This window comes from Pundamilia nyererei, unplaced genomic scaffold (assembly GCF_000239375.1).
Source record: "Pundamilia nyererei isolate P.nyererei 1_Seehausen unplaced genomic scaffold, PunNye1.0 scaffold00351, whole genome shotgun sequence".
In the NCBI taxonomy this organism is placed as follows: Eukaryota; Metazoa; Chordata; class Actinopteri; order Cichliformes; family Cichlidae; genus Pundamilia; species Pundamilia nyererei.
The window spans coordinates 152,170-173,118 of NW_005187752.1; the positions used below are offsets into that span (position 1 = coordinate 152,170).

Sequence of the window (20,949 nt, forward strand, 5' to 3'; positions counted from 1 at the left end):
GTTTCCCAGCCAGCTTATTCAAAGACAGTTTAAATACTAAGAGTAGCAGAGTAACACTGCCAGACTTCCTTGAGACTTTTGCCCTATATTTTGAATTTGATGGCAACAACATTTGAGAAAAAGTTTGCCACTGTGTAGCGTCTCCTCTTCTTCTAACAAAAGTCAGCAAATGTCTGTGAACTGAGATCAGCTGCTAGACTTTTGGAAGAGGACCACACTGATACCAAGTCAGACAATAGGCTGTGATTCTACAAATATTATATTTTCTCTGAGCACAGATAGATTTCTTGTTTAATCCTAATGTAATGTATTCCTGGCCTGTAAATCTTCTCTGATTCCATTGTAAATGAGTCTGGGCTCAGAGAAGATTTACAGTATGTTCTACTAAATAAAATTATGTTTGAATTAAATGTAGCTAACCCGCCTCATTGACGTTGCATACAACTACACTTCCCAGCATTCACTTGGTGCTCGTTAACAGCCCTTAAATGAATTTTTACAACTGTGTTTTTAAATAAAATCCATATAGTAATCATTTATTGTTGTAATAAAACTACGCTGAAGCAAAAATAACGCGTACATGAATATAAAAATTTCCCTCGTGAGCCATTCTGTCCATATGACAAAGCGGAAGTGACGTCATCTTCCTTTCCTCCATTAGGTGAGTGCGTGGTGAGGTCGCGTTTTCTTCGGCTCTCCATCATACCGGTTAATTTAAAGCTATTTTTTGACTTATCTTTGTCCAGATTAAGTTTAGTAACTTGTTTTTATTCGTTAATTCCCAGATTGCAACCATGGGCCGCCGACCAGCCCGCTGGTAAGTCATTTTCTGACCCCCTTTGAGCGAAGGGCCGAGCGAGTGTTTCAGAGGAAAATGGCAGCGGCTCCTGCTCGGCGCCATGTGCACGGCGCTGGCCTGCCCCGGGCCTGAGGAATAAGAATAAAAATAATAATATGTGCTATAAAACCCGGCGTTTCTGTCGTCCTACACTGTGAACTCCATTTAAATGTTGTGTTCACAACGAGCGCCGTAAAGCAGTCCGTTCACGGGGCACGCTAGCACGGTGCGATAACAGTACAAGCTAAATGCTACTACTTTCAGCCACAGCCAGAGTCTGTTTGAAGCCGCGAAAAGACTTAAAAGCTCCGAGTCAGTTTATTGTGGTATAAAATAATTCCGTCCCCAAATATTCTGACCCTGTTATAAGCCCACGAAGGTCACCTGACTGTGAGAGTCCTCACTGCGCGGTTTCTTTTATAAATAAATTGTTGGTTTTGATTTAACGTCTGTAAAACAGGAAATGTCCTGATCGTCGGTGTGAATCAGTTTGTGTTACTGACTCAAGGATAGGCTGCCGTATGTTCTCCTGTTTGTCCTGCTTTAAAACACCCGCTGGGAGAAGACACTTTTATATTTAGCTGTTAGTTTTAAATAGACGTGGTTGGGGTCAGACACACGTTGTTGCTATGCTTCAAGCAGGTTTCGCTGATGAACAATCAGATAAAAGGGATAATTGGCGTTTTATGAAGAATACTTGGTTACAGCGGTCTCACAGTCCCTGACAGGTCAGACATCACAGGATAAATGTGTGTCTGAACAGACTCTGGCTTTTTTTCGTTTTTGTCTCATCTTTCCTGCTCTGACATCATAAACTCTGTGATTAGTCAATCAGATGGTGTTACAGCTGCGTAGCCAGCATGTGATTGATGTGGTCCAGCGTGCTGGCTAAAGGGTTGTTCGATTGTCCACCTCTTACACTAAGATTCAGTGTTGGTGACATGTGTTTCCTCTCACAGCTACAGGTACTGCAAGAACAAGCCGTACCCCAAGTCCCGCTTCTGCAGGGGTGTGCCTGGTACGTTCTCTCTCCATGTTTCCTGTTTCAGTCTGTAACACTTCAGTGGGACCATGTTCAGGTGACATCACGGTCACCCCTCTGGACCGAACTGTCACAGTGGGCTGCTGTGACTCCTGCAGCTTATTAAGCCGACCGGTCTCGCTGTGGTGCGGTTCTGGTGTGCAAAGGCTGCAGACACTGACTCTTTGGTTGTGTATGTCCTCAGCTGGGAGGTGCTGAGTGCTTTAAGGGACCACTGAGACAAAATGCTGCTGTGTGGCTCACAATTACTTAGTTGGTCATCACTGTTTCCTTTTTAAAGCTGCTTTTCCATTGGTACCTACTGAGATCGGCTCAGCGCGTTTTTTACATTAGGTCATAGTAGTGCCAGGTACTATAAAGGTACCTTTATCGTACCTGCTTGGCCCAGGTTTCAAACGATCCGAGCAGGCAGTAAAATGTGATGTCATCAGACTGCAGGCCGCCGATTGGCTGGGCAGTAGCATCACGAGAGCGTCTCGTTCCCCGGGTCTGACGACGTGCCACAGGCCGAGCAGCAGGTACGTTCTCCACGTCCACCTTTGTTGGAGTGTTCGTGTCACACGTTTTTTCGGGACGTGTTGCTATGACGACAGCTGCGCGTTAGGCGACTCCAGTCGATCCGAGTAGGCGCTGATGGAAAAGCCCATGAGTTGGTCTCGCTGATGCAGACGTGAGTTTCAGTGTTCTTATCCTTCCTCTTCTGTTCTCATCAGACCCCAAGATCAGGATCTTTGACCTGGGCAGGAAGAAGGCCAAGGTGGACGAGTTCCCCCTGTGCGGCCACATGGTCTCTGATGAGTACGAGCAGCTGTCATCAGAAGGTGAGGAGACCAGGGGGGGGGGGTACTGATTACTACTGTGGGAAACTATTGTATAGCTGTGAGATGTTTGTAACCTGATGTAACAGCTTGTATATTAAATATAAAACCTATCCTAGTATACAGCACACACACTCTCTGCGAGCTTTAAAGCTGCTCCATAAAGACTCGTGTATATGAGGAAGGAGCCAGTTAAACTGGGCCACAGCTGCTTACTGGCACCAGGAACGTTAAACTGGGCTCGTCACAGGTTCAGTGCATCAGGCAGATAGACTTGGTGCTAATGTGTGACTCGTCTGTGGAGGGTCTGCTGTATCACAGTGGGTAACAGGAGGAAGGCTGCTCAGCCACACCCTGAGCACGTTACTCAGTAAGGAAGCATGCACTGCTGCCTGCATGAGTACGTTACTGTTAGAGGATGCACTGAGCCTGGTAGCTGCAGTGTTGGGTCTTAGGGGAAAGTAAAGGTTCCAGGTTAGAACAGCAAAGTTTGTCTTGACTGTGTTCGAGTCCTGGGTTCAGAGAGACGTCAGAGCACAGCTCTCACTCGTGTGATGACCTCAGTAAGCCCCTCCTCCTCAGTTTGTCTGGCTCGTGTTAATGCTGCAGTCAGTCAGGGTTGTTGGCAAACACAAACAGCGGTGCCTATAACTTCATGCATGTTGTGCTTCAACCCCTGTAGCTCTGGAAGCTGCCCGTATCTGTGCTAACAAGTACATGGTGAAGACCTGCGGTAAGGACGGTTTCCACATCCGCATGCGTCTGCACCCCTTCCACGTCATCCGCATCAACAAAATGTTGTCCTGTGCTGGAGCTGACAGGTGAGAGGCTGACTGACCCGTAGCCCTGCTGCACTGAGCGCAGTCTGGCTCATCCTGTAATCCTCTTGTTTTGTGTCGGGCAGGCTCCAGACTGGAATGCGTGGTGCTTTTGGTAAACCCCAGGGCACCGTGGCCCGCGTGCACATCGGTCAGGTGATCATGTCCGTGCGTACCAAGGCCCAAAACAAGGAGCACGTGGTGGAGGCTCTGCGCAGAGCCAAGTTCAAGTTCCCTGGTCGTCAGAAGGTAAACGCTCCCAAAGCTCCTGCTGTAATAAATGTAAAGTGACGTGAGTCCTGCAGCTTATTAAGCCGACCGGTCTCGCTGTGGTGCGGTTCTGGTGTGCAAAGGCTGCAAACACTGACTCTTTGGTTGTGTATGTCCTCAGCTGGGAGGTGCTGAGTTCTTTAAGGGACCACTGAGACAAAATGTGTCTTCATCAGGAGCTTAGTGTAAGTAAGTGTACTGAAAGGCTGAACCCATGTCTGTGCTCTCGCCCTCAGATCCACATTTCCAAGAAGTACGGCTTCACCAAGTTCAACACCTGTGACTTTGATGACATGATGGCCGAGAAGCGTCTGATTCCTGATGGCTGTGGGGTCAAATACATCCCCAACAGAGGCCCTCTGGCCCGCTGGAGGGCCCTGCACGCAGTCTGAGGCTGCTCTCTGTGCCCACATAATCAATAAAGATGGCTTTGATTACAAAAGTGATGAGAGCATGGCTTTGTCTTCATTGAACATGAAATCGCACATCAAGTCTGGGGGAGGTTTTCTAACGTGGTGTCCAGTTGCACTTGAGACTGGACACATTAATCTTACCACAGGTGTTAGGAGTTATACTGAAGTGTGAGCAGTGTGTGTGAGGATCGTTACAGATCCTAACCTCTATAACTGCATACAGTCCCACACTAACAGCTGATGGTCTCCTTCATGGGGCTCAAAGTATTCAGCCTTTAATTCTGTTAATTTACAGCTGAGGAAACACTGAACACGCTTTGGACTGTAAAGGTAACACGCTGAAAGCCTCGTCTGTCTTCTCTCTGCTGTCCCACAAATGACATGAACAGGTATCCACATCCATTGATACTGAACACAGGTGGATGTTACCTTCTGACAGGTAACAGTCACGTGGAGCTGCAGCTGTACTGTAAACACCAGTTTAACCAAAATAAGAACAAAGTTGTAACATTAAAGAACAGCGGCTGAGCAGGATGAGTGCTCTGCAGTGATCAGACCTGTGACGTGTCCATGCTCTCAGCTCAGTTTGACTTGTTGCTGCGTTTCAGGTAAAGAGCTTTAAATGAACTTGCGTCTGTGTTCTTATTGACGAGCTGCTGAAGCATCGGGAACAGCGGACAGCTAAACGTGTTGGCAAATCAGGATTAGAAGATAATCAAACACATTATTGCTGCCACCGCTGTGGTTAACTTAGGGATATAATGTCCAGTAGGTGGAGCTACTGTTTGTTTTTAAGGAGACCAAATGAAGGTCCTGGTTCAGCGTCTGCAGCTCCCACCATAGCACCAGCTGTACTGCTGTATGTAGTTCAGTGCTCACTGTTGCGCTTCTCGTGGGACATTTCTGTGAGAAACAGTTTTTGCAGCACGTTTGGAGTCCGTAACGTTTGTTTTCATCCATCTGTTTGGCACCGGTGTGTCCCTGCTTCATCCAGGCCGACCTGTCCGCTGGAGACAGGAGGACAGTCTGCAGGTTCTCCCGTGTTTTCCTGGCTGGCTTCCTCCCACGGTCCAGAGACATCTGTTAGTGGGTGGGGCTAACTGGTGATTCTAGATTTCCTGTTGGAATCACTGGCAAGAAGATTACAAAGAAATGAAATCTAGTATGAAAGTTTGGACAGCGGTGGGAGTGGACACTTCCTTGCATTCAGGTGGTGGCTGGTTTCACCTGTGTCTTTGTATGCCACAGCGTAGCTTGTGCCAGGTGTTGGACACTGGCTGTGAGACACAGTTCACAGATCCGGACTTGTGAGTGGGAGGACACAGTGTGATTATTCCACAGCTGGACTCCAGGTGTCATCCCAGATTCCCAGCAGGACACTGATCCGAGTTAGAAACGCTGAGGAGTGAACCACGTCAGGTGCCTCCACCTGTAAAGCTGGTCCTGTTTCAGGTTCCTCAGTGTTGCCCCCTGCTGTTAGTTTAACAGCCCTTTCTGCTAACTGACCAGATCAATATCTCTGAAGTGTAACTGACACGGTCCTAAGCTCTGATGAACAAGTCTTCTTTGAATGTTTTGGAGCAGTGTACACGTCTTAAACTTCCCACACCTGATCTGTTCATCTGTGGACTGTTTCACTTGCCTTTTGCCTCCTCACAGTAAATACTTAAGTCATATATGTGTAACCAGGCAGGTATGTGGTTTTTTTACTTTGAAGTATTCAAATGTTAATGTCTGCAATGATTTTCCTGATAAAGACTTGATCTCTGACAAACAGAAGAAAGTTTTTCACAGCAGCAGATCTCCTGCTGCTTCCTCCTTGTAGTCCCTCCTACAGGAAACAGAGTGGCGGGGGTAGCTTTGAGTTTCAGTCGAGAGACAGGAGTAAGAAGCGAACACACCCTACAACTCCAAGAAGTCCCAGAGCTGGTAAGCTGTAGTTTGACGACCCACAGAAGGAGCGAGCGAAGGAAAAGCCGTCTCAGTGGAGCGTGTGACCTGTAATCTGCTGCTGTGTGTTTATGACTACAGAGCTGCACTCTCCTACACGCTCAGCTGTGTGTCTGGGTTCAAGACCTGACAGCTGGAGCTCACATTACAGCAGCTGGTACAGCCTGCTACACACACGCTGTAGTTTCATGTGTTGTGCTGAAAGTAGACGTGTAACAGCTTTAGAGCTAACAGAGCTGAACTAGAGTCATTTCTCCATGTTTCCCATGACGTCAGGATCATTCCTGCGATGGTCACTGCTCCGTGTTTTCTGTTTGATTTTAGGATTTTATCATCTTGTTTTCTGGAGTTTCGCTTCTTGTTTTCCACGTTAGTTTCAGATGTGTGCCGTGGGTTTTCCATGATTGTTTCCGTGTGTCCTGTTTCATACTGACTGGACTGTTATGTTTGTTTTCCTTCATATTTCTCCTGTTTGGGTTTCTGGACATTGTTCTCCAGGCCCTGAGGAAATGATGTGGTTACAGTCGCTGCAGGACACTAAGAGCAGTGACAGACTGAAGTAACTGAACACCGTGGTCTTCCTGTCAGGGACTCATCAGTCCACAGATGTGATTGCACTCATTAATGCAAAACATCTGTGGCTGAGGGGGGACCTTGGACAGATCTGGACTAGTTTGGTTTCCTGAAGACGTGTCAGCTCTATCTTCAGCTCTAAGAACCCGAGTGGATTTGACCCTTAAGAGGAACCACTACTGATCATGTGCATCATCTCGTGAGCCAAAGTGTGAATGTGTGGGTCATCATCAGCAGGGGGTGACCAACAGACTGAAAGCTAACTGGCTATGTTATTTTGTCTGAAAGTAAATATGAGTGGACATTTTTTAATGAACACACTATTAGTTATTTATGTGAGAACATTCTTAAGGAGCTGAAATGGTAACAAATTTAAGAAACACAGAGGACACGGAGCAAACATGTCTGTGGGCAACAAGTGTTTACATGTGGACAGGTTTTATACATACACACGATTGAACTCAGTTTGACCCTTTCTATGCTGGTGGGTTTTAAATAGATAATGATGCAGGGCAGCACGGTGGTGCCAGGGTTAGCACTGTTGCCTCACCAGCAGAAGGCCCTGGGTGGCAGTCCATCATCTAACCGAGGTCGCTGTGTGTTCTAGCTGTGCCTTCCTGGGTTCCCTCTGGCTCTCTCAGTCCAAAGACATGCAGCTTTAGCTTAACTGGAGACTGTAAATTGCCCATAGAACGGGTAAATGTGAGCCCCTGCATTGGCCCTGTGACAGGGTGGTGACGTGTTCAGGGTGGACCCCCCCCTCCCAGGTCACCTGACCTTAGATAAGGGGAAGAACAAATATGTGGTTCATGTCTAAGATTTATGCTAAAGCTATTGTTGGTCATCAGGAGGAATTGGAGAAGTGAATAATTTTAATTTCACAAGAAACAGGAAGAAACAGGAAGTTTCACTGCTGAGTCAAACCACGAGAAACAGGAATAATCACAGTTCATGTTTACGCACAAACAACAACAGCCATTAGATTTGTGCTGGTTTACTGTTTACTTCTTTTTATCAATTAAAATCATTCAAGTTAAAAACCTTTTAGTTATACAACCCCAGCTCCAAAAATGTTGTTCCCAAATCAAACAGACGGTGAAAGACCATTAGAGGAAAATATTCTGGATTTGATGGCAGCAACAAACTCCCGTCTTCTTTGCACCACCAGAGATGCAGTGGTCTGTCTCCTCTTTAGTCCACGTCTCAGTTATGTTCACATCAAAGCTTCCATCAAAAGTGTTTTTTTTAAACACCAAACAAAGCTGAATTTGTCCCGTAGCAGCCCTCAGCTCATGTGTTTCATCATGTTTCTCGATGGGGACTGTGCTTCCTTCCAGCTGTTGGCCATGAGTCTGTCTCTCCTCCTGCTGCTCGCCGTCCTCGTGGATGTGACCCATACTAAAGCTGGTTCAGATTTTAGGATCTGTGCCTTCAACACACAACACTTTGGTGAATCCAAGTCGAAGAAGAGTGACGTTATGGGGACTCTTGCCAGGGTAAGGTAAAAAGAAAGACTGGGTAAGAGTGCTTGTGTTCTTGTATTTGTCTCAAACAGCCGAGGGACAGTGTCGTGGTTCTTTAGTGGACGATAGTCACTACATGGCTGTAACAAACTGACAGAATTACTCAGTGAATCAGTAAAAATGATTTGTTTAGAGAAACTTGTTTCCTGTTTGAAAATTTGTTCACCACATTGTGAAATTAACCAAAGCAACCAAACAAAGGCTATGAAGACACTTCCATGCATTATCATTTAGCACCACAAGGTGGCGCAGAGTCAATGCCAACGCGTTCCTTACTACATCAGTCGGAATGAACACGTTCTAATTTGCGCGGTGGTGTGGGAAAAGGACCAAAAAGAACAAATATAACAAATATTTTTAGGGATGCAGGACATTTTTATTTTATTGCAGGTGACCAGTGGGACGAATAATGAGTGGCTCCTCTGTGTGTCCCACTCCCACTCACCTTTTCATGGCTGTGCTGTGTCTCCATTTCAGATCATCACACGCTGTGATGTGTGTTTGCTCCAGGAAGTGAGAGACAGTAGAGGAAAAGCTTTACCACTGCTGCTCGACTCCCTAAAACGGTGATTATTCATTCGCTTCCACCCACACATACCAACACACACACACACCCACAGATACCCACAGATACCCCCACAGACACCCACACACAGACCCACCCACACACACCCACAGACCCACAGTCACCCACACACCCCCACAGACACATGTTATTGCATAAGTTTGGAGGTGAGTGGTTTGGACTCTAAATGCTCAAACTTAGCGACTGACACATGCAGTGACTGCATCCCCGTCCCATCTGTGCTGTTTCACCCTCAGGTTTGACACCAAGTATAAATATGAGACTGTGGCCAGTGAGAGACTGGGCAGGTCTGAGACATACCAGGAGCAGTACGTGTTTGTGTACAGGTGAGCTACACCTCTGTGCAGAGGACATCTAAGTGCAGGTATAGTGACGGAGTCTGGCTTCACTGAACCTGAATGTGTTCAGGAAGGAGACGGTGAGGGTCACGGACCAGTATCAGTACCCTGATAATAAACCAGGAGACGTCGACGCTTTCTCCAGAGAGCCGTTTGCTGTCCGCTTCAGAGCGGACCGCACAGGTCGGTCCCCGATGCTTCCCTGTGACAGAATGGAAATATTGGTGCTGTTGGATGGATTCTCCCTCTAACCCTCATTTCCATCCTCAGCTATAAAGGAGTTTGTTCTCATACCTCAGCACACCACGCCCTCCAACACCACCAAGGAGCTCGATGCCCTCTATGATGTTCTACAGCATGTGAGAAACATGTGGAAAACTGAGGTAAAGACTATTTTGGCATTCATCAAACAGACAAGAAGTCAATACCACAGGTGTACATGGTGACCGCTGTGCTGTAATGGGCAGAATGTGATGCTTCTTGGAGACTTTAATGCGGGCTGTGGCTACCTCGCTAAGAAGAACAGGAAGAATGTGCGCCTAATCACAGACACGAATCTTATTTGGCTCATCCCAGACGACGCTGACACCACCGTGCGAGCGACCACATCCTGCCCCTACGACAGGTAAACGCACAAAGCTTTGATTCAGGAGAGTTCCCAAGATTTTAGGATCCCTGGAACTTTTCAAGAAACAAAGTTTCCTTTGATAAAAGCTGATATGCAATATGTAAATGTAAGCAGACTATAGCAGACTTAAATGTGACCGTGTGAATGAAATAAGAGACATGAGTAAATGTGTGCTGCTCTCTGCTTGTGCCAACAGGATTGTTGTGAATGGGGAAACCTTTCACAGAGCCATCGTGCCTGCTTCAGCCAAACCATTTAACTTTCAAGAGCAATACGGACTGACGGAGGAGCAGGTAACAGTCCACGCTCTGCATGTCTGTGCCAGTGTGTGTGGACTGTACAGAAACACACACCTACAGAGTGTGTTAAACACGGTGTGCTGTGATTTTGTTACTGAAACAGATCAAACTCTGTTCATTTGTTGACACTGGCTGTTCTTCCTGTGTTTTTTATTCAGGCGCTGGATGTCAGCGACCATTACCCGGTAGAGGTCCTGCTAAAGGTCAAGGATTCCAGAGCCTTTCTTGGGGGCTCATCTATTACCAGTGGAAACCAGTTTATGACTTTGTTTGTCCTAAGCCATGTTGCCTTTCAAATATTGACAAGGTAGTTAAATAATAAACCTCGAGGATGAGATAGGTCTGTGTTATAGCCAAGTTCATGAACTGATGAGGACATGCGGAGCTGAACTTTCCAAACATCCCTGATGTTGGTCTGCAGGTTAAAAAAGATAAAATTACACAACTATTTACCTTCAACAATATGGCTTTGACTGCAGTGTACAATGGCCGAGCTGTGTGTGGATGTGTATGCGTGACTTCAGTGTTAGGCTGCAGATTCGCTCAGTTTATGGCAGCTGGACCCAAAGTGTTCAAAGATCAAATACACATGATTTCATCCACAGCACACAAAACTGTGCACACAACTGACAATGAAAGTTTCTCACCTGCTGTAAATATTTGTGAGTGTGTTTATGGTGTAAAAATCATCTGAGGCCAGGTTTGTTTTCAGTGCAGAGGTATGTGTAAACTTCATGTTTCGCTGTTTTCTGTTTGTTTTTTTCAGCCTTTAGTGCGACAGGACAGAAAGACGAGGAGTAAGACATGCTGCTCACGGCTGCAGGCTCGATTCAAACACAGGCCTAAAGGCCGTAAACTTTAGTGTGTTCCCAGGATGAGCAGGGGAGTTTCTAAATACGATCGAGGACACGCTAACCTCCTTTCCTTTCTTGTTTCTGATTGGACAGCCAAATTGGACTTTTCTGCTCCTGCACACACTATTAAACTATCATTGATTCCCATTATTGTGTCATGACCAGCTTCTTGAGATGTCTTCATGGACAGTTTGCAGATCATCATGTGTCAGACTGGACACTGTGGACGACTGCTCTGTGGGCTTAGATCCTGCCTGTGTTCTTACCTAGTGTCAGAATCCTCGGCTGTGCAGCAGAAGACTGTTTGATGAATTCTGAGTGAGAAGTTTACAACAGAGGTGCACAGCTTTGGTCTGCGTACAGAGAGCGTCTGTATGTGCTGCTGCTGCTCTGATCGTCCACATGTCAGCCACAGAGACGAAGTGAAAAAAGTGTGAAAACCTGAAAACTGTAACAGCTGAACTTCCTGCTGAACTCTGCTCCTTTCCCAATCGATCAGTATTAGACAGACACAGTGTGTCATACACGCCGAGCACAACCCAAACAGACATGCTTCATTTTTCTTGCTTAATATACAAAACAAAGCCTCCCAGTCTTTGTTTTATTGCAGCTACAGAGCTTGTCGTTTGTTACTCTGACATGAAAGTGTTGGCGCTACATGAATGTGAAGTCGTAACTCTGATAGACCCTCACCATCATGTTGTACTGAAGCACACACAGCACCTCACTCTCTCTCTAAATCACACGTGCAAAATAAAATTAATCAGCACCATGGAGGACAACAGCAGTCCCAGGCTGTGGGACACGTACACGTCATATAAGGTCACACCACGATGTCTGTAATCATGGAACAAAGGAGAAGTGTCCACAAACCCACTGTGTGCGTCACCTCATCCTCGGTCTGTGTTACTTTACAGTGGAACAGACACTCATATTACAGTAAGAGCACATATTATAACAACAGTAGTAACAATGTTTCAGACTGTATCTTTTGAGCCTTGCGGGTCGTTGTACTCATCCTGCTCTCTTCTCTCTCTCCTCTTTTGAGCACCATTTTTCTCTTTGCTCGCTCAACATGAAATAAAATGCTGCTGTGCTGTTTAACTCTATAAGACAAAACTGTCGCATGGTTGACGTCAGCAGGTCTGCAGGGATTTAGTCAAATTCTCAGGCAAAATTCTTTGAGGATCTAATTGTCTGAGGACCAGGCAGCAAGTTCAGAAGGTACCAGTACTATATTTCCCAGCATGCATCTGTGCCATCACAGCTTTCCTGAATAGGTGTATACTTTAATCAGTGTAGTGTAAAATATGTAAGGACAGATTTGAAAATAATCCTGATCAGAACAACGTGTGCTGTAAAAGCTATGACACAGAGCAGAACTCTTATGATGTGGTCACTTTGCATTACACACTTATATTAACTGTGTTACGTCAGAGTCAGGCCTGGGAGTGCCCGGCTGACCTGTGGGATGTCGCCTGCAGCTGTAGCTGTGACAGTATCATCGTCATACCCTCCAAGCCTGGAGCTGTAACATAGATATTACAGCTGTGTTGACCTTTGGAAATAAGAAATACTTTTTGTATTTCTGTTGGCGTAAACATTAGAAGATAAGAAGAAGAAGACATTTTGTGTGTCTGCTGCATGAGTTCGATTTGTCCAGACTTTTGCATGGAGCTGAATGTCTCAAGTCAGATCAAAGGAAACGACCTCTATTTTTAAAATATCTGATTTATTTTTCTGCACATCAAACTGCCCTGAAGCAGTGCTGGCATGCACGCATTGCACAGTATCAGGGTTACAATTCCATGTTATTCAGCACATAGTGCAGACTGTGTGTTGCAAGGATCAGATTTACTGTCAGTGATGCTTGCGTGTGGTGGCAGCGTGCCTGTGTTTGTGCTGAGTTATCTGCTATTTGTGTCCTATTTGTCTTGTCTGTTTGCTCTTCTTCTGCTCTGTTTATTCTGGTATGCAATCCTAACGGCGTTATCTGTGACAGAAACAGAAGCACACAGATAACAGAAACAAACCTGCACACTTACATGTGGAAAATCTGCAAGTTTTTCTTTTTTCACTTTGTAAATCGTGTGTCAGCCAGTTCAGTATTTCCTGATTCACTGAAACTATGTGTCCTCAAAGATTCAAGATTCAAAGATTCAAGCGTTTATTGTCACGTGTACAAAGAAAAGCATTTCTCTGTGCAATGAAAGTCTTTCTCTGCTGTCCACACACAGATGCAGGTTAATATGTACAAACAGATCAAATAAAAAAAGCATAAATAAATACAACAGAATAAAACTGAGGTAGATATCAATTTCTCTACTTTGTGCAGACAATCAAACAGCATAAAGAGTAGTTTAGCTGTTGGCCATGAAATAAAAACACAGCTTCTTCAGTGGAAACAGTATTTTATGGAGCCCATCAGCAAAAAGGGAATTAGGGCATCGTGAGCAGACTGATGTCAGCATGAGCGGGGAAAGTGACCGAGGTGGGATGCTTGCTGTGTTTTTGAGCTGACGAACACCCTGAGCTCTGTGAAACATTGTAAGGTTAATAAATCAGAAGATAACATGTGAGTTCATTACACAGTTTCAGTTCTGAAATACATGACTTTTTGAAGTTACAGTGAGCCAAGTGTCTTTGTTACACAGACCTGTCGGTCTGTCCTTCAGGCCTGGGCCCTCTAACACATAGACCACAAGAAAAATGACTAAATCCTGTTTTGCATGGTTGGATCTGAACAAGGTTCCAGGTCGAGCTTCAACATGCAACAAGAAGAAATGTTACTGAGACAAAACATTTTGCTGAGCATGCAATTTATTGAAAACAACATTTAAACTGAAACAGGCTGTTTGACAGGACCACACCTCCAGAAACCCTATAACCCCCCCCCCCCCCCCCCTCCCAAAAAAACAAAGCAAAGGTCCAAACATGAACTCAGTAAAGAGCTCTACTGTTATCGATCACTTCAAAAATTCATTGCAGCACGTTTGATCCAAGCAGGACTGTATGTTCTTTGCATGTGTGTATAATCATGTCAAATCCTTCACTGGGCGAGCACCTGGCCACATGTTTGGGCACGTATCCAGCTGAACAAAAGTCTGGGGGGTAAGGTTTGTTTAGCACGATAAGATGAGACTGCAAACAGACTCAAAGCTATAAATGCTGCGTGTTTCTGCAGCAAGCATCAGTCTCACTGAGTCCCCTGAAACCATGCTCCGCCTCAGCAGCACGCTCTGTGAGTACAGTCAGCATTTTCTCATTCATGTTGTTTTCTAGCTGAAGAAGATTTCTTCAGTTCATGTATTTAAGGGTAAAGTATCACGTGTTTTCATATTTGGCCACATTATAAATTGAGAGTGCTGCTCCTTTGTTTTTCAGTGTTGGCAGCAGCCTGTCTGCTTGTTAGCACAGGTAAGTGTCTGCTAGTCTGATTGTTTCTCAGTGTGCTTAGTTTTAATATGTGAGTTAGACTAATTGCTCCATGTGTGCTTTAAAGGTGCGCAGAGAGTCATCACGTGTGGGAACCACGTCCACCGGCTGAGCTGTGGTAAGACCCAACCACTCATGTTTCTCAGCGCCGCAGTGTTTCTACGTGTTATTGTTATTTATTTATTGGGGACAAATGTCGAACACAGATCACATCATAGACACACAGTGAGGTACGAGAGCAGAAACACTCAGGACCGACTTTAAACCATGAGTACAGAACTCCACATGCTGATATCCAGCAGAAGCTTTACACCATAGTGTCCTATTCCTCCAGTTTTTATTCACATCTCTTCAGCTGCCTTAGAAAAAGTGTCCATACAGAACGCCACAGTGGTCGTATAGAGCCAGGAGCCACACACGGTGGTACATTACCCCCCCACTCTGAGGATAGGCGGGAGAGAATGGACGGGTGGATTTTACACCCTGTGAAGTGTTTCAGCAAACATACACCGTCATTCACCGCCTGGAAGAACCTCCACACAACATTGCATCAAAACTAAATAAGTGGCACACATGAGTTTAATATAATCACCACTAAGTTAGATTTGGAAAACACGCCCGTTTCTTTAAGGGATCCTTGATTTGGTTCTATGAGTACAGAGTGTGTAAGACAGGAATGACATTTGTGTTTGGGAAGCATACAAAGCAGCGAGTGAGCATCTCTGCAGTTTGTGTTTATGAGTTTGTGAGGCTGACGGTAGCTGCAGACGTCCCTGGTTGGTAAGCTCTGTCGTTGCGTTTGAATACTTGCCTCTGTGATGTCCAACAGAAACTGGAGTGATTCGTGTCCAGGAGTCCATGTATGGACGAAGAGACCGGGACACGTGCAGTGGAGAGAAAGCTGAAGAGGTGGCCATCAATACTGCGTGCTCTCTGGAGGGTGCTGAAGACACCATCAGGACAAGGTATACGTCCCAATAACACACTGGTATTTGCTATCAATGGATGTCACTGCTGCTGATCACCACATATAGATATTTCTAAGTGTTATAGAAGATTACCAAAAAAGGAATTATGTCTGTTCTAACTGTAACTGATGCATGTTATGTTATCTGCCTGCGCATGAAGGAGCGTTAACCCTGACATATGAAACTGTGTATCTAAGTGCTTCTTCTTGAGATCGACACAGAAGGTGGTATTGTGTACATCGCCACATGCATGTGCTTAATAAATGATTGTTGATTGACTGGACCTGCTCTGAGTTTGTTTCTCAGCCCAACATCAAAGAAGTCGGGACAGGTCCTGTAGAATAACAGGGGATGAAATGTGCTGCATGTATAGTGTGAAACTTCAGTGATGTGAGAGATCATGTCTGGAAGACGAGATGCTTTTTGAAAAGTGAATATAAAAGAATCAGAGTGCCTTCTTGCTTTCATGGATAGTGATCGTGGAGTAAGAAATGCCAGGTTATCAGATCCAGTGCAAAGCTGGGACTGCGAGCCTTTCGCCTCAGACAAAACAGACAATTTCACTTTGATGATATTTGTGGGGAATTCCTTTTACCTTACAAGACCCCATAATCACGTAGAACCCAATGAAAGACTGTTCTTCTCAGCGTTGGTGGGATTTCCCATGGTGCTTCACTGCTGACTCTAATTTCTATTATCTGTTCAGCTGTGACGGCAAGAAGGTGTGTGAAGTAACCCCGGCCATCTTTGCAAGAGATCCCTGCAATGACACCTTTAAATACATCCAGACCACCTACACCTGTATACCAGCAAGTGAGTCACGCACCTGCTTTAAACAGTAGGCTCTGAGTGCTCCACCTAATCTGACTGATGTTACTTTGGCAGTTCACCTGATAACCTGCGAGCAGTCTATGGTCGAACTGCAGTGCGGTAAGATCACGTGTGACCCGACAAACTTTGACGTGTCCTGATAACTGCCTCTCCAAGCACCCTTCTTCAGTTTTCAACAGCACGCACTGCTTTCTTTGACAGACCAGGGCCACGTCATCCACGTGTACCATGCTGATTTTGGGCGCCGTGATCCACACATATGCTCCTTCAGACGGGAGGCCTCACACATGGAAAACATCAAGTGTTCAAACCCCACTAGCAAAGTTGCTGAAAGGTACAGCTTTAACATTAATGTGACTTTTTACTGTGAGTGACCAACGAGATCTTAAACATGACTATGAAGTCTTTGGTCTTTGGCACTTTCCTCTCGTAGCTAACGACACATATTTCTGAAGCTAGCGGAGCTGAAAGTATGATTTGGGTGAGCTGGGACGTGCAACCATCACTTTGTGTTCACAGCGTTTGCTGTCCCCACACAGCCAGGGGTTATAGCCTGGGTTTGATCAGTGTTATTAATCACCAGTATTTGGATTTACATAATTAGTGTTGTACTTCCTTTGCACATCCACATCATTCATACACATCGTCTAGTATGAGAAAACAACAAACAAATGTGTCTTTAATTTGCATTGTCAGCTGGGGATCTTTACTACCTGCCTTTAAGTGATTCATCTGCACTCTGCTGCTCTGCATCCACAGGTGTAATGGGAAACGCACCTGTTCTATGAGAGCAAGCAGTGGAATGCTTGGCGACACCTGTCCGCATATGTACAAATACCTGGAGCTGACCTACAACTGTCTGAGTAAGTAGCTCAAAGGATGAAGAGTATGTGAACGGTTCATGACACAAGGGGAAGGAAAACCAGCAGCAGAGGCAAACAGGTGCTCAGTGATCCACCTGTGATGCCAACAATAACAGGCTGCTTTATTTAGCTTCCTTCTTCATGTGAACTGTTACAGTGAACAGCCAACCACGTCTGACTGTGTGTGTTTGATCTGTTGCAGAATCTGTAGGTGCTTGAGAGGATTAAAGATCCTGCAGTAACAGTATCCTTCACTAAATAAAATACATGAAAAACAACAAGTTTCTGTGTGTTTGTGACTCGTCAGTGTCCTCACATCTGTACAGAGCTTTCACTCACTGGGCCCACGTCCTCATTTAAGAACGAGAACAAACAGCTTGTAGAACTGGGGGAAAGTATAGAGATGAGAACTGGAGGGGGTGTGTTTGGAGGCGTGGTCCCGCTCCTGAAATTCAGATACTTTATCTCCAATTTCTATTCTTACTGATCGCTCAGGTCAGAGGCGACAAGAGGATCAAAGTGAAGACATGAAATGAAAGTGAATCTTTAGTACAACAACATGACATTTATAAAAATACTAGTTTTTCCTTAGCAGGAGAAATGATTTCTATTTACACACAAAAAACTAAAATGAATTAAAAAAAAGTTGACCTTTTTTGAGCTATGACACAAGCAAACTGCTGCTGAGCACTCAATCAAGTTCAAACTACAAAAGAAACAGACGGGAGAAAAAGAGGCGATTCTCACAAAGCAGGTTTGATACAAACTTATCACAGTGTGTCAGCAGCTGGACTGAAAGTCAAAGAGAAGCACACAGAGCGAGTCTGGGAGATCTGTCTGAGGACCCCAGAGGCGCCACGAGACCCGAGGACCTCAGTCTCAAATAAGACAATCGCTAGAACCATGAACAGGAGCGGACGTGACAGACCAACAGGAGCTCTGACAGACTCGAGCATGCTGGACAAGCTGGAATACGGGGACGGTTGACTACCATGGCAGTGTTACACAGAAGTCTAAAGGTAATACTACCAGTAATAGCACTAGTACTAGAAGTTGATAATAATTGCCTTGGCCTTTGGTCATTATTTACAGGTATGTAAAAAACAACCCACAAGCAACAAAGTGCTAAAAATGTAAATTAAATGAACAAAATAAATGTATGCAAAGAAAACAAAATCCTAGCAAGGTTTCTGTGAGGGGTCAGCGGCTCCGCCCTTCACCCGTTTGCTTCCTTTTCTTCTGTCTCCTGGTCTTTGTCATATCCACTTTCATTAGAAACCATCAGATTCATGAAAAGAAAATTAGCTGAAATAAGTAAGTGATGAACATTATGTCACGATGAATGCAGAAATACAGACTCACAGCTGAGTTACACAAAGCTGGAGCCTCGTCAGTGGCTTTTCACTGAATAATAAAGAATGTGTGAGTCGGCACCCTGAGGTGCTCCTCATCAGGACCAACAACACTACACATATAACATACAATAAGATTTCCTTCTCTCACTGTTGGCTGGTACGTTTAGGAATATTAGTGAAATGTAATGCCACTGTTTTGCACATGTCTCAACTCTGTATATTTTTATATATTTTATTTATTGTTTACTCTATTTAATTTGTAAAATATGTGTACACACACACACACACACACACACACGTAGAAAAATATTTAGTATACACATCCAGAAATGCATATACTATTATATATTGTACATATATTTATTAGTTTCAGATGTAGCCATTCTTGTATTTTGCTTGTTTACATTATTGTATTTTGCACAACTCTGTTGCTTGTGAAGCTCGCACACAAGAATTTCACTCACATGTGCTGTACCAATGTACCTGCACATGTGATGTGACAATAAAAGTGATTTGATTTGATTTGATTTGAAATACATGAGATTAACAGAACGGAAACACAATCAGATCCATGTAGATTCTACCAAAACCCACAAACACCTGGATCACAGAGTCACCTTTTAAATTTGAATCCATATTTTAACCTTTAAAAAGTCTAAAACAGTCTGTTCTGCTTGTGTTTATCAGTGACATAATCAGTGGACAAAGCGCAAATAAAACATGCTGATCTATAATCTTTGTAAAAAAATGTGAAATATGATCAAGTGAAACTGATTTGATGGGTGATCTATTAGTTTTCTAGTGTCTAAACAACATACTAACATTTGATTTCCTTTCTTTTACCTTCATGAAATGTAACATGAATGCTGTTTGCAGATGTTTAATAATCAGTTCTTGTCGTCGTCATTCGTCCAGGTTTTACAGCATAAATAAATGATCCATACTGCAGACACCAGGTCCAGGTCTCAGCACCATCTGATAACAGAGCAGCCGTCTCACTGATGAAAAGTGAATCATCAGCTGACGAGAAATGCTAACTAGCTAACAGCAGGCTAACAGTATGTGTGCTAACTGCTAATCTAGCTAACACATTAAGAGTAGGAGGCACAGATTGATGCTACTGTGTAAAACTATCATCTGTTCAGATGTGTCCTCCTTCACTATAGCAACACTGACATGCTTGTATTCATGTTCATTTAAGGAGGTGTCACTGGGCACAAGTGGAGAAGCAGGGAAGTCATCCACCTGCCCACTTAACCACAGTCAGCTGATTAATGGATGACTCAGTTTAAACTGGTCACGCTCATTGGTGGATTTTTAAAGTTTTCATTTTCAAACTCTACTACTAGTCACGTTTATTTATTTCTAATTTGTAATGTTTGTTCCGAAGCCGTCTACCATATATCTGCTTGTCGATGTGCCTGCACAATAAAGACAATACTTATGTTTGTGTGAGATCACGTGTAGAATGTGCTGGAGTGTTTAATTAGAGTAGAAAAGGCCTGTCGTCCATTTAGTGAGAGCTGGTTGCCTTCTCTTCGTGCAGAGCTGCGTTAGATGCCAGGAAACAAGCTTAAAATGCAAATCGTGTCACGTACTACATCTGCATGGCACCATGCTGCAGCTGCGTCCTGTGACCTGTATGGGCTCATTTTAGAAAAACTCATATGGGTCATATTTGAGGGTACGAACAAACCAATGAATCCCTGTTTGAGGACTTTTTGAACCCAGCCTGAATGTTCTCTGATAGCATTTTATTTTGAAATTTCATAGTCAGTAAGTGCTATTAAACAGCATTTTGAATACAACTAAAAATCAAACCTCAATATCTTTTTCACTGAAAATCAACAAAGTCCATCATCCTGTGTCTTACTAATATCACATAATATCATCATATTTAGATTGAACTCACCAAAGCTTATATTGACTGTTATATCTTATCAGTTTTGTTCATATTTTTATCTTTATCTTGTTATGTCTGTTTGGTCTCTATCAGGTAATATCTGATTACTGTACTCTATCAGGTAATAATTTGATTTTGTAAAAGCAGTATAGATCTGGATGTGGGCCCAGGGCCAACTGCTCTTTACTTGGCCGTTCAGGCAGTGAATCCTGGTGTCAGACCTCACTAATTATTATTGTTATTAGTAAATTACTGACCCATGCAATTAACTCAGGGTGAACATCTTCATAGTCTGTCTGGAGCTGCAAACTCAGCTTCTCAGTCCTCACAGGTTTGGATTTTCATTTCCATTTTTTCCTGATATTTACGTCTCTGATCACTCTGATGGCAAAACGACCAAAGTTGTTACTTTATCCAAATAATTATGGCGCTAAATGTGAAACAGTGAACTACATGATTAATAACTCGTGAATCCTCCATCCGCTGCTCGTCGGGGTACCCGGATGTCTCTCTCCTCCGCTGCAGCTCTTCTGGGGGACATCGAGGTGTCCCTAAAATAGCCACGAAACAATCTCCCCAGCGTGTCCTGGGTTTGGCTCAGTGTGCCCTTCTTATCTGGGAGGTGTCAAGGCGGTATCCTTCAG

At 44.4% G+C, this 20,949-nt stretch overlaps 3 protein-coding genes across 4 annotated transcripts; all 3 read left to right on the forward strand.

Moving 5' to 3' along the window:
* Positions 1-684: 684 nt before the first annotated feature.
* On the forward strand, positions 685-4,232 carry rpl10 (ribosomal protein L10). Its single transcript, XM_005752284.1, has 6 exons — positions 685-817; positions 1,798-1,856; positions 2,594-2,701; positions 3,381-3,519; positions 3,603-3,765; positions 4,023-4,232. Exons 1-6 carry the CDS (start codon positions 795-797, stop codon positions 4,176-4,178), a joined length of 648 nt encoding a protein of 215 aa, XP_005752341.1. The 5' UTR covers positions 685-794; the 3' UTR covers positions 4,179-4,232.
* A 1,820-nt stretch (positions 4,233-6,052) lies between these two features.
* Positions 6,053-11,097, forward strand: dnase1l1 (deoxyribonuclease I-like 1). 2 transcript variants are annotated; one of them, XM_005752287.1, is made up of 10 exons: positions 6,053-6,128; positions 8,060-8,218; positions 8,723-8,811; positions 9,068-9,157; positions 9,240-9,352; positions 9,440-9,552; positions 9,637-9,794; positions 9,994-10,090; positions 10,255-10,403; positions 10,863-11,097. In XM_005752287.1, exons 2-10 carry the CDS (start codon positions 8,069-8,071, stop codon positions 10,867-10,869), a joined length of 966 nt encoding a protein of 321 aa, XP_005752344.1. In that variant the 5' UTR covers positions 6,053-6,128; positions 8,060-8,068; the 3' UTR covers positions 10,870-11,097. The 2 variants fall into 2 exon arrangements, with proteins under 2 accessions (XP_005752344.1, XP_005752343.1); XM_005752286.2 differs by lacking the exon at positions 6,053-6,128 and having other exon boundaries at positions 7,486-8,218.
* A 3,043-nt stretch (positions 11,098-14,140) lies between these two features.
* On the forward strand, positions 14,141-17,319 carry LOC102198322 (L-rhamnose-binding lectin CSL2-like). The gene is made up of 9 exons (XM_005752288.1): positions 14,141-14,191; positions 14,335-14,367; positions 14,453-14,503; positions 15,215-15,350; positions 16,060-16,166; positions 16,239-16,283; positions 16,386-16,518; positions 16,944-17,047; positions 17,250-17,319. Exons 1-9 carry the CDS (start codon positions 14,167-14,169, stop codon positions 17,264-17,266), a joined length of 651 nt encoding a protein of 216 aa, XP_005752345.1. The 5' UTR covers positions 14,141-14,166; the 3' UTR covers positions 17,267-17,319.
* Positions 17,320-20,949: the final 3,630 nt, after the last annotated feature.

Bases quoted from the DNA above. Each gene is read 5' to 3' on its own strand.
- dnase1l1 (XM_005752286.2), top strand. From the start codon at position 7,793: ATGTTGTTCCCAAATCAAACAGACGGTGAAAGACCATTAGAGGAAAAT. The intron at 8,219-8,722 runs GTAAGGTAAAAA...TCTCCATTTCAG, and splicing joins TTATGGGGACTCTTGCCAGG to ATCATCACACGCTGTGATGT. The intron at 9,553-9,636 runs GTAAAGACTATT...TGTAATGGGCAG, and splicing joins GAAACATGTGGAAAACTGAG to AATGTGATGCTTCTTGGAGA.
- rpl10 (XM_005752284.1), top strand. From the start codon at position 795: ATGGGCCGCCGACCAGCCCGCTG. The intron at 818-1,797 runs GTAAGTCATTTT...TTCCTCTCACAG, and splicing joins GGCCGCCGACCAGCCCGCTG to CTACAGGTACTGCAAGAACA. The intron at 3,520-3,602 runs GTGAGAGGCTGA...TGTGTCGGGCAG, and splicing joins TCCTGTGCTGGAGCTGACAG to GCTCCAGACTGGAATGCGTG.
- LOC102198322 (XM_005752288.1), top strand. From the start codon at position 14,167: ATGCTCCGCCTCAGCAGCACGCTCT. The intron at 14,368-14,452 runs GTAAGTGTCTGC...TGTGCTTTAAAG, and splicing joins CTGTCTGCTTGTTAGCACAG to GTGCGCAGAGAGTCATCACG. The intron at 16,284-16,385 runs GTAAGATCACGT...TTTCTTTGACAG, and splicing joins TATGGTCGAACTGCAGTGCG to ACCAGGGCCACGTCATCCAC.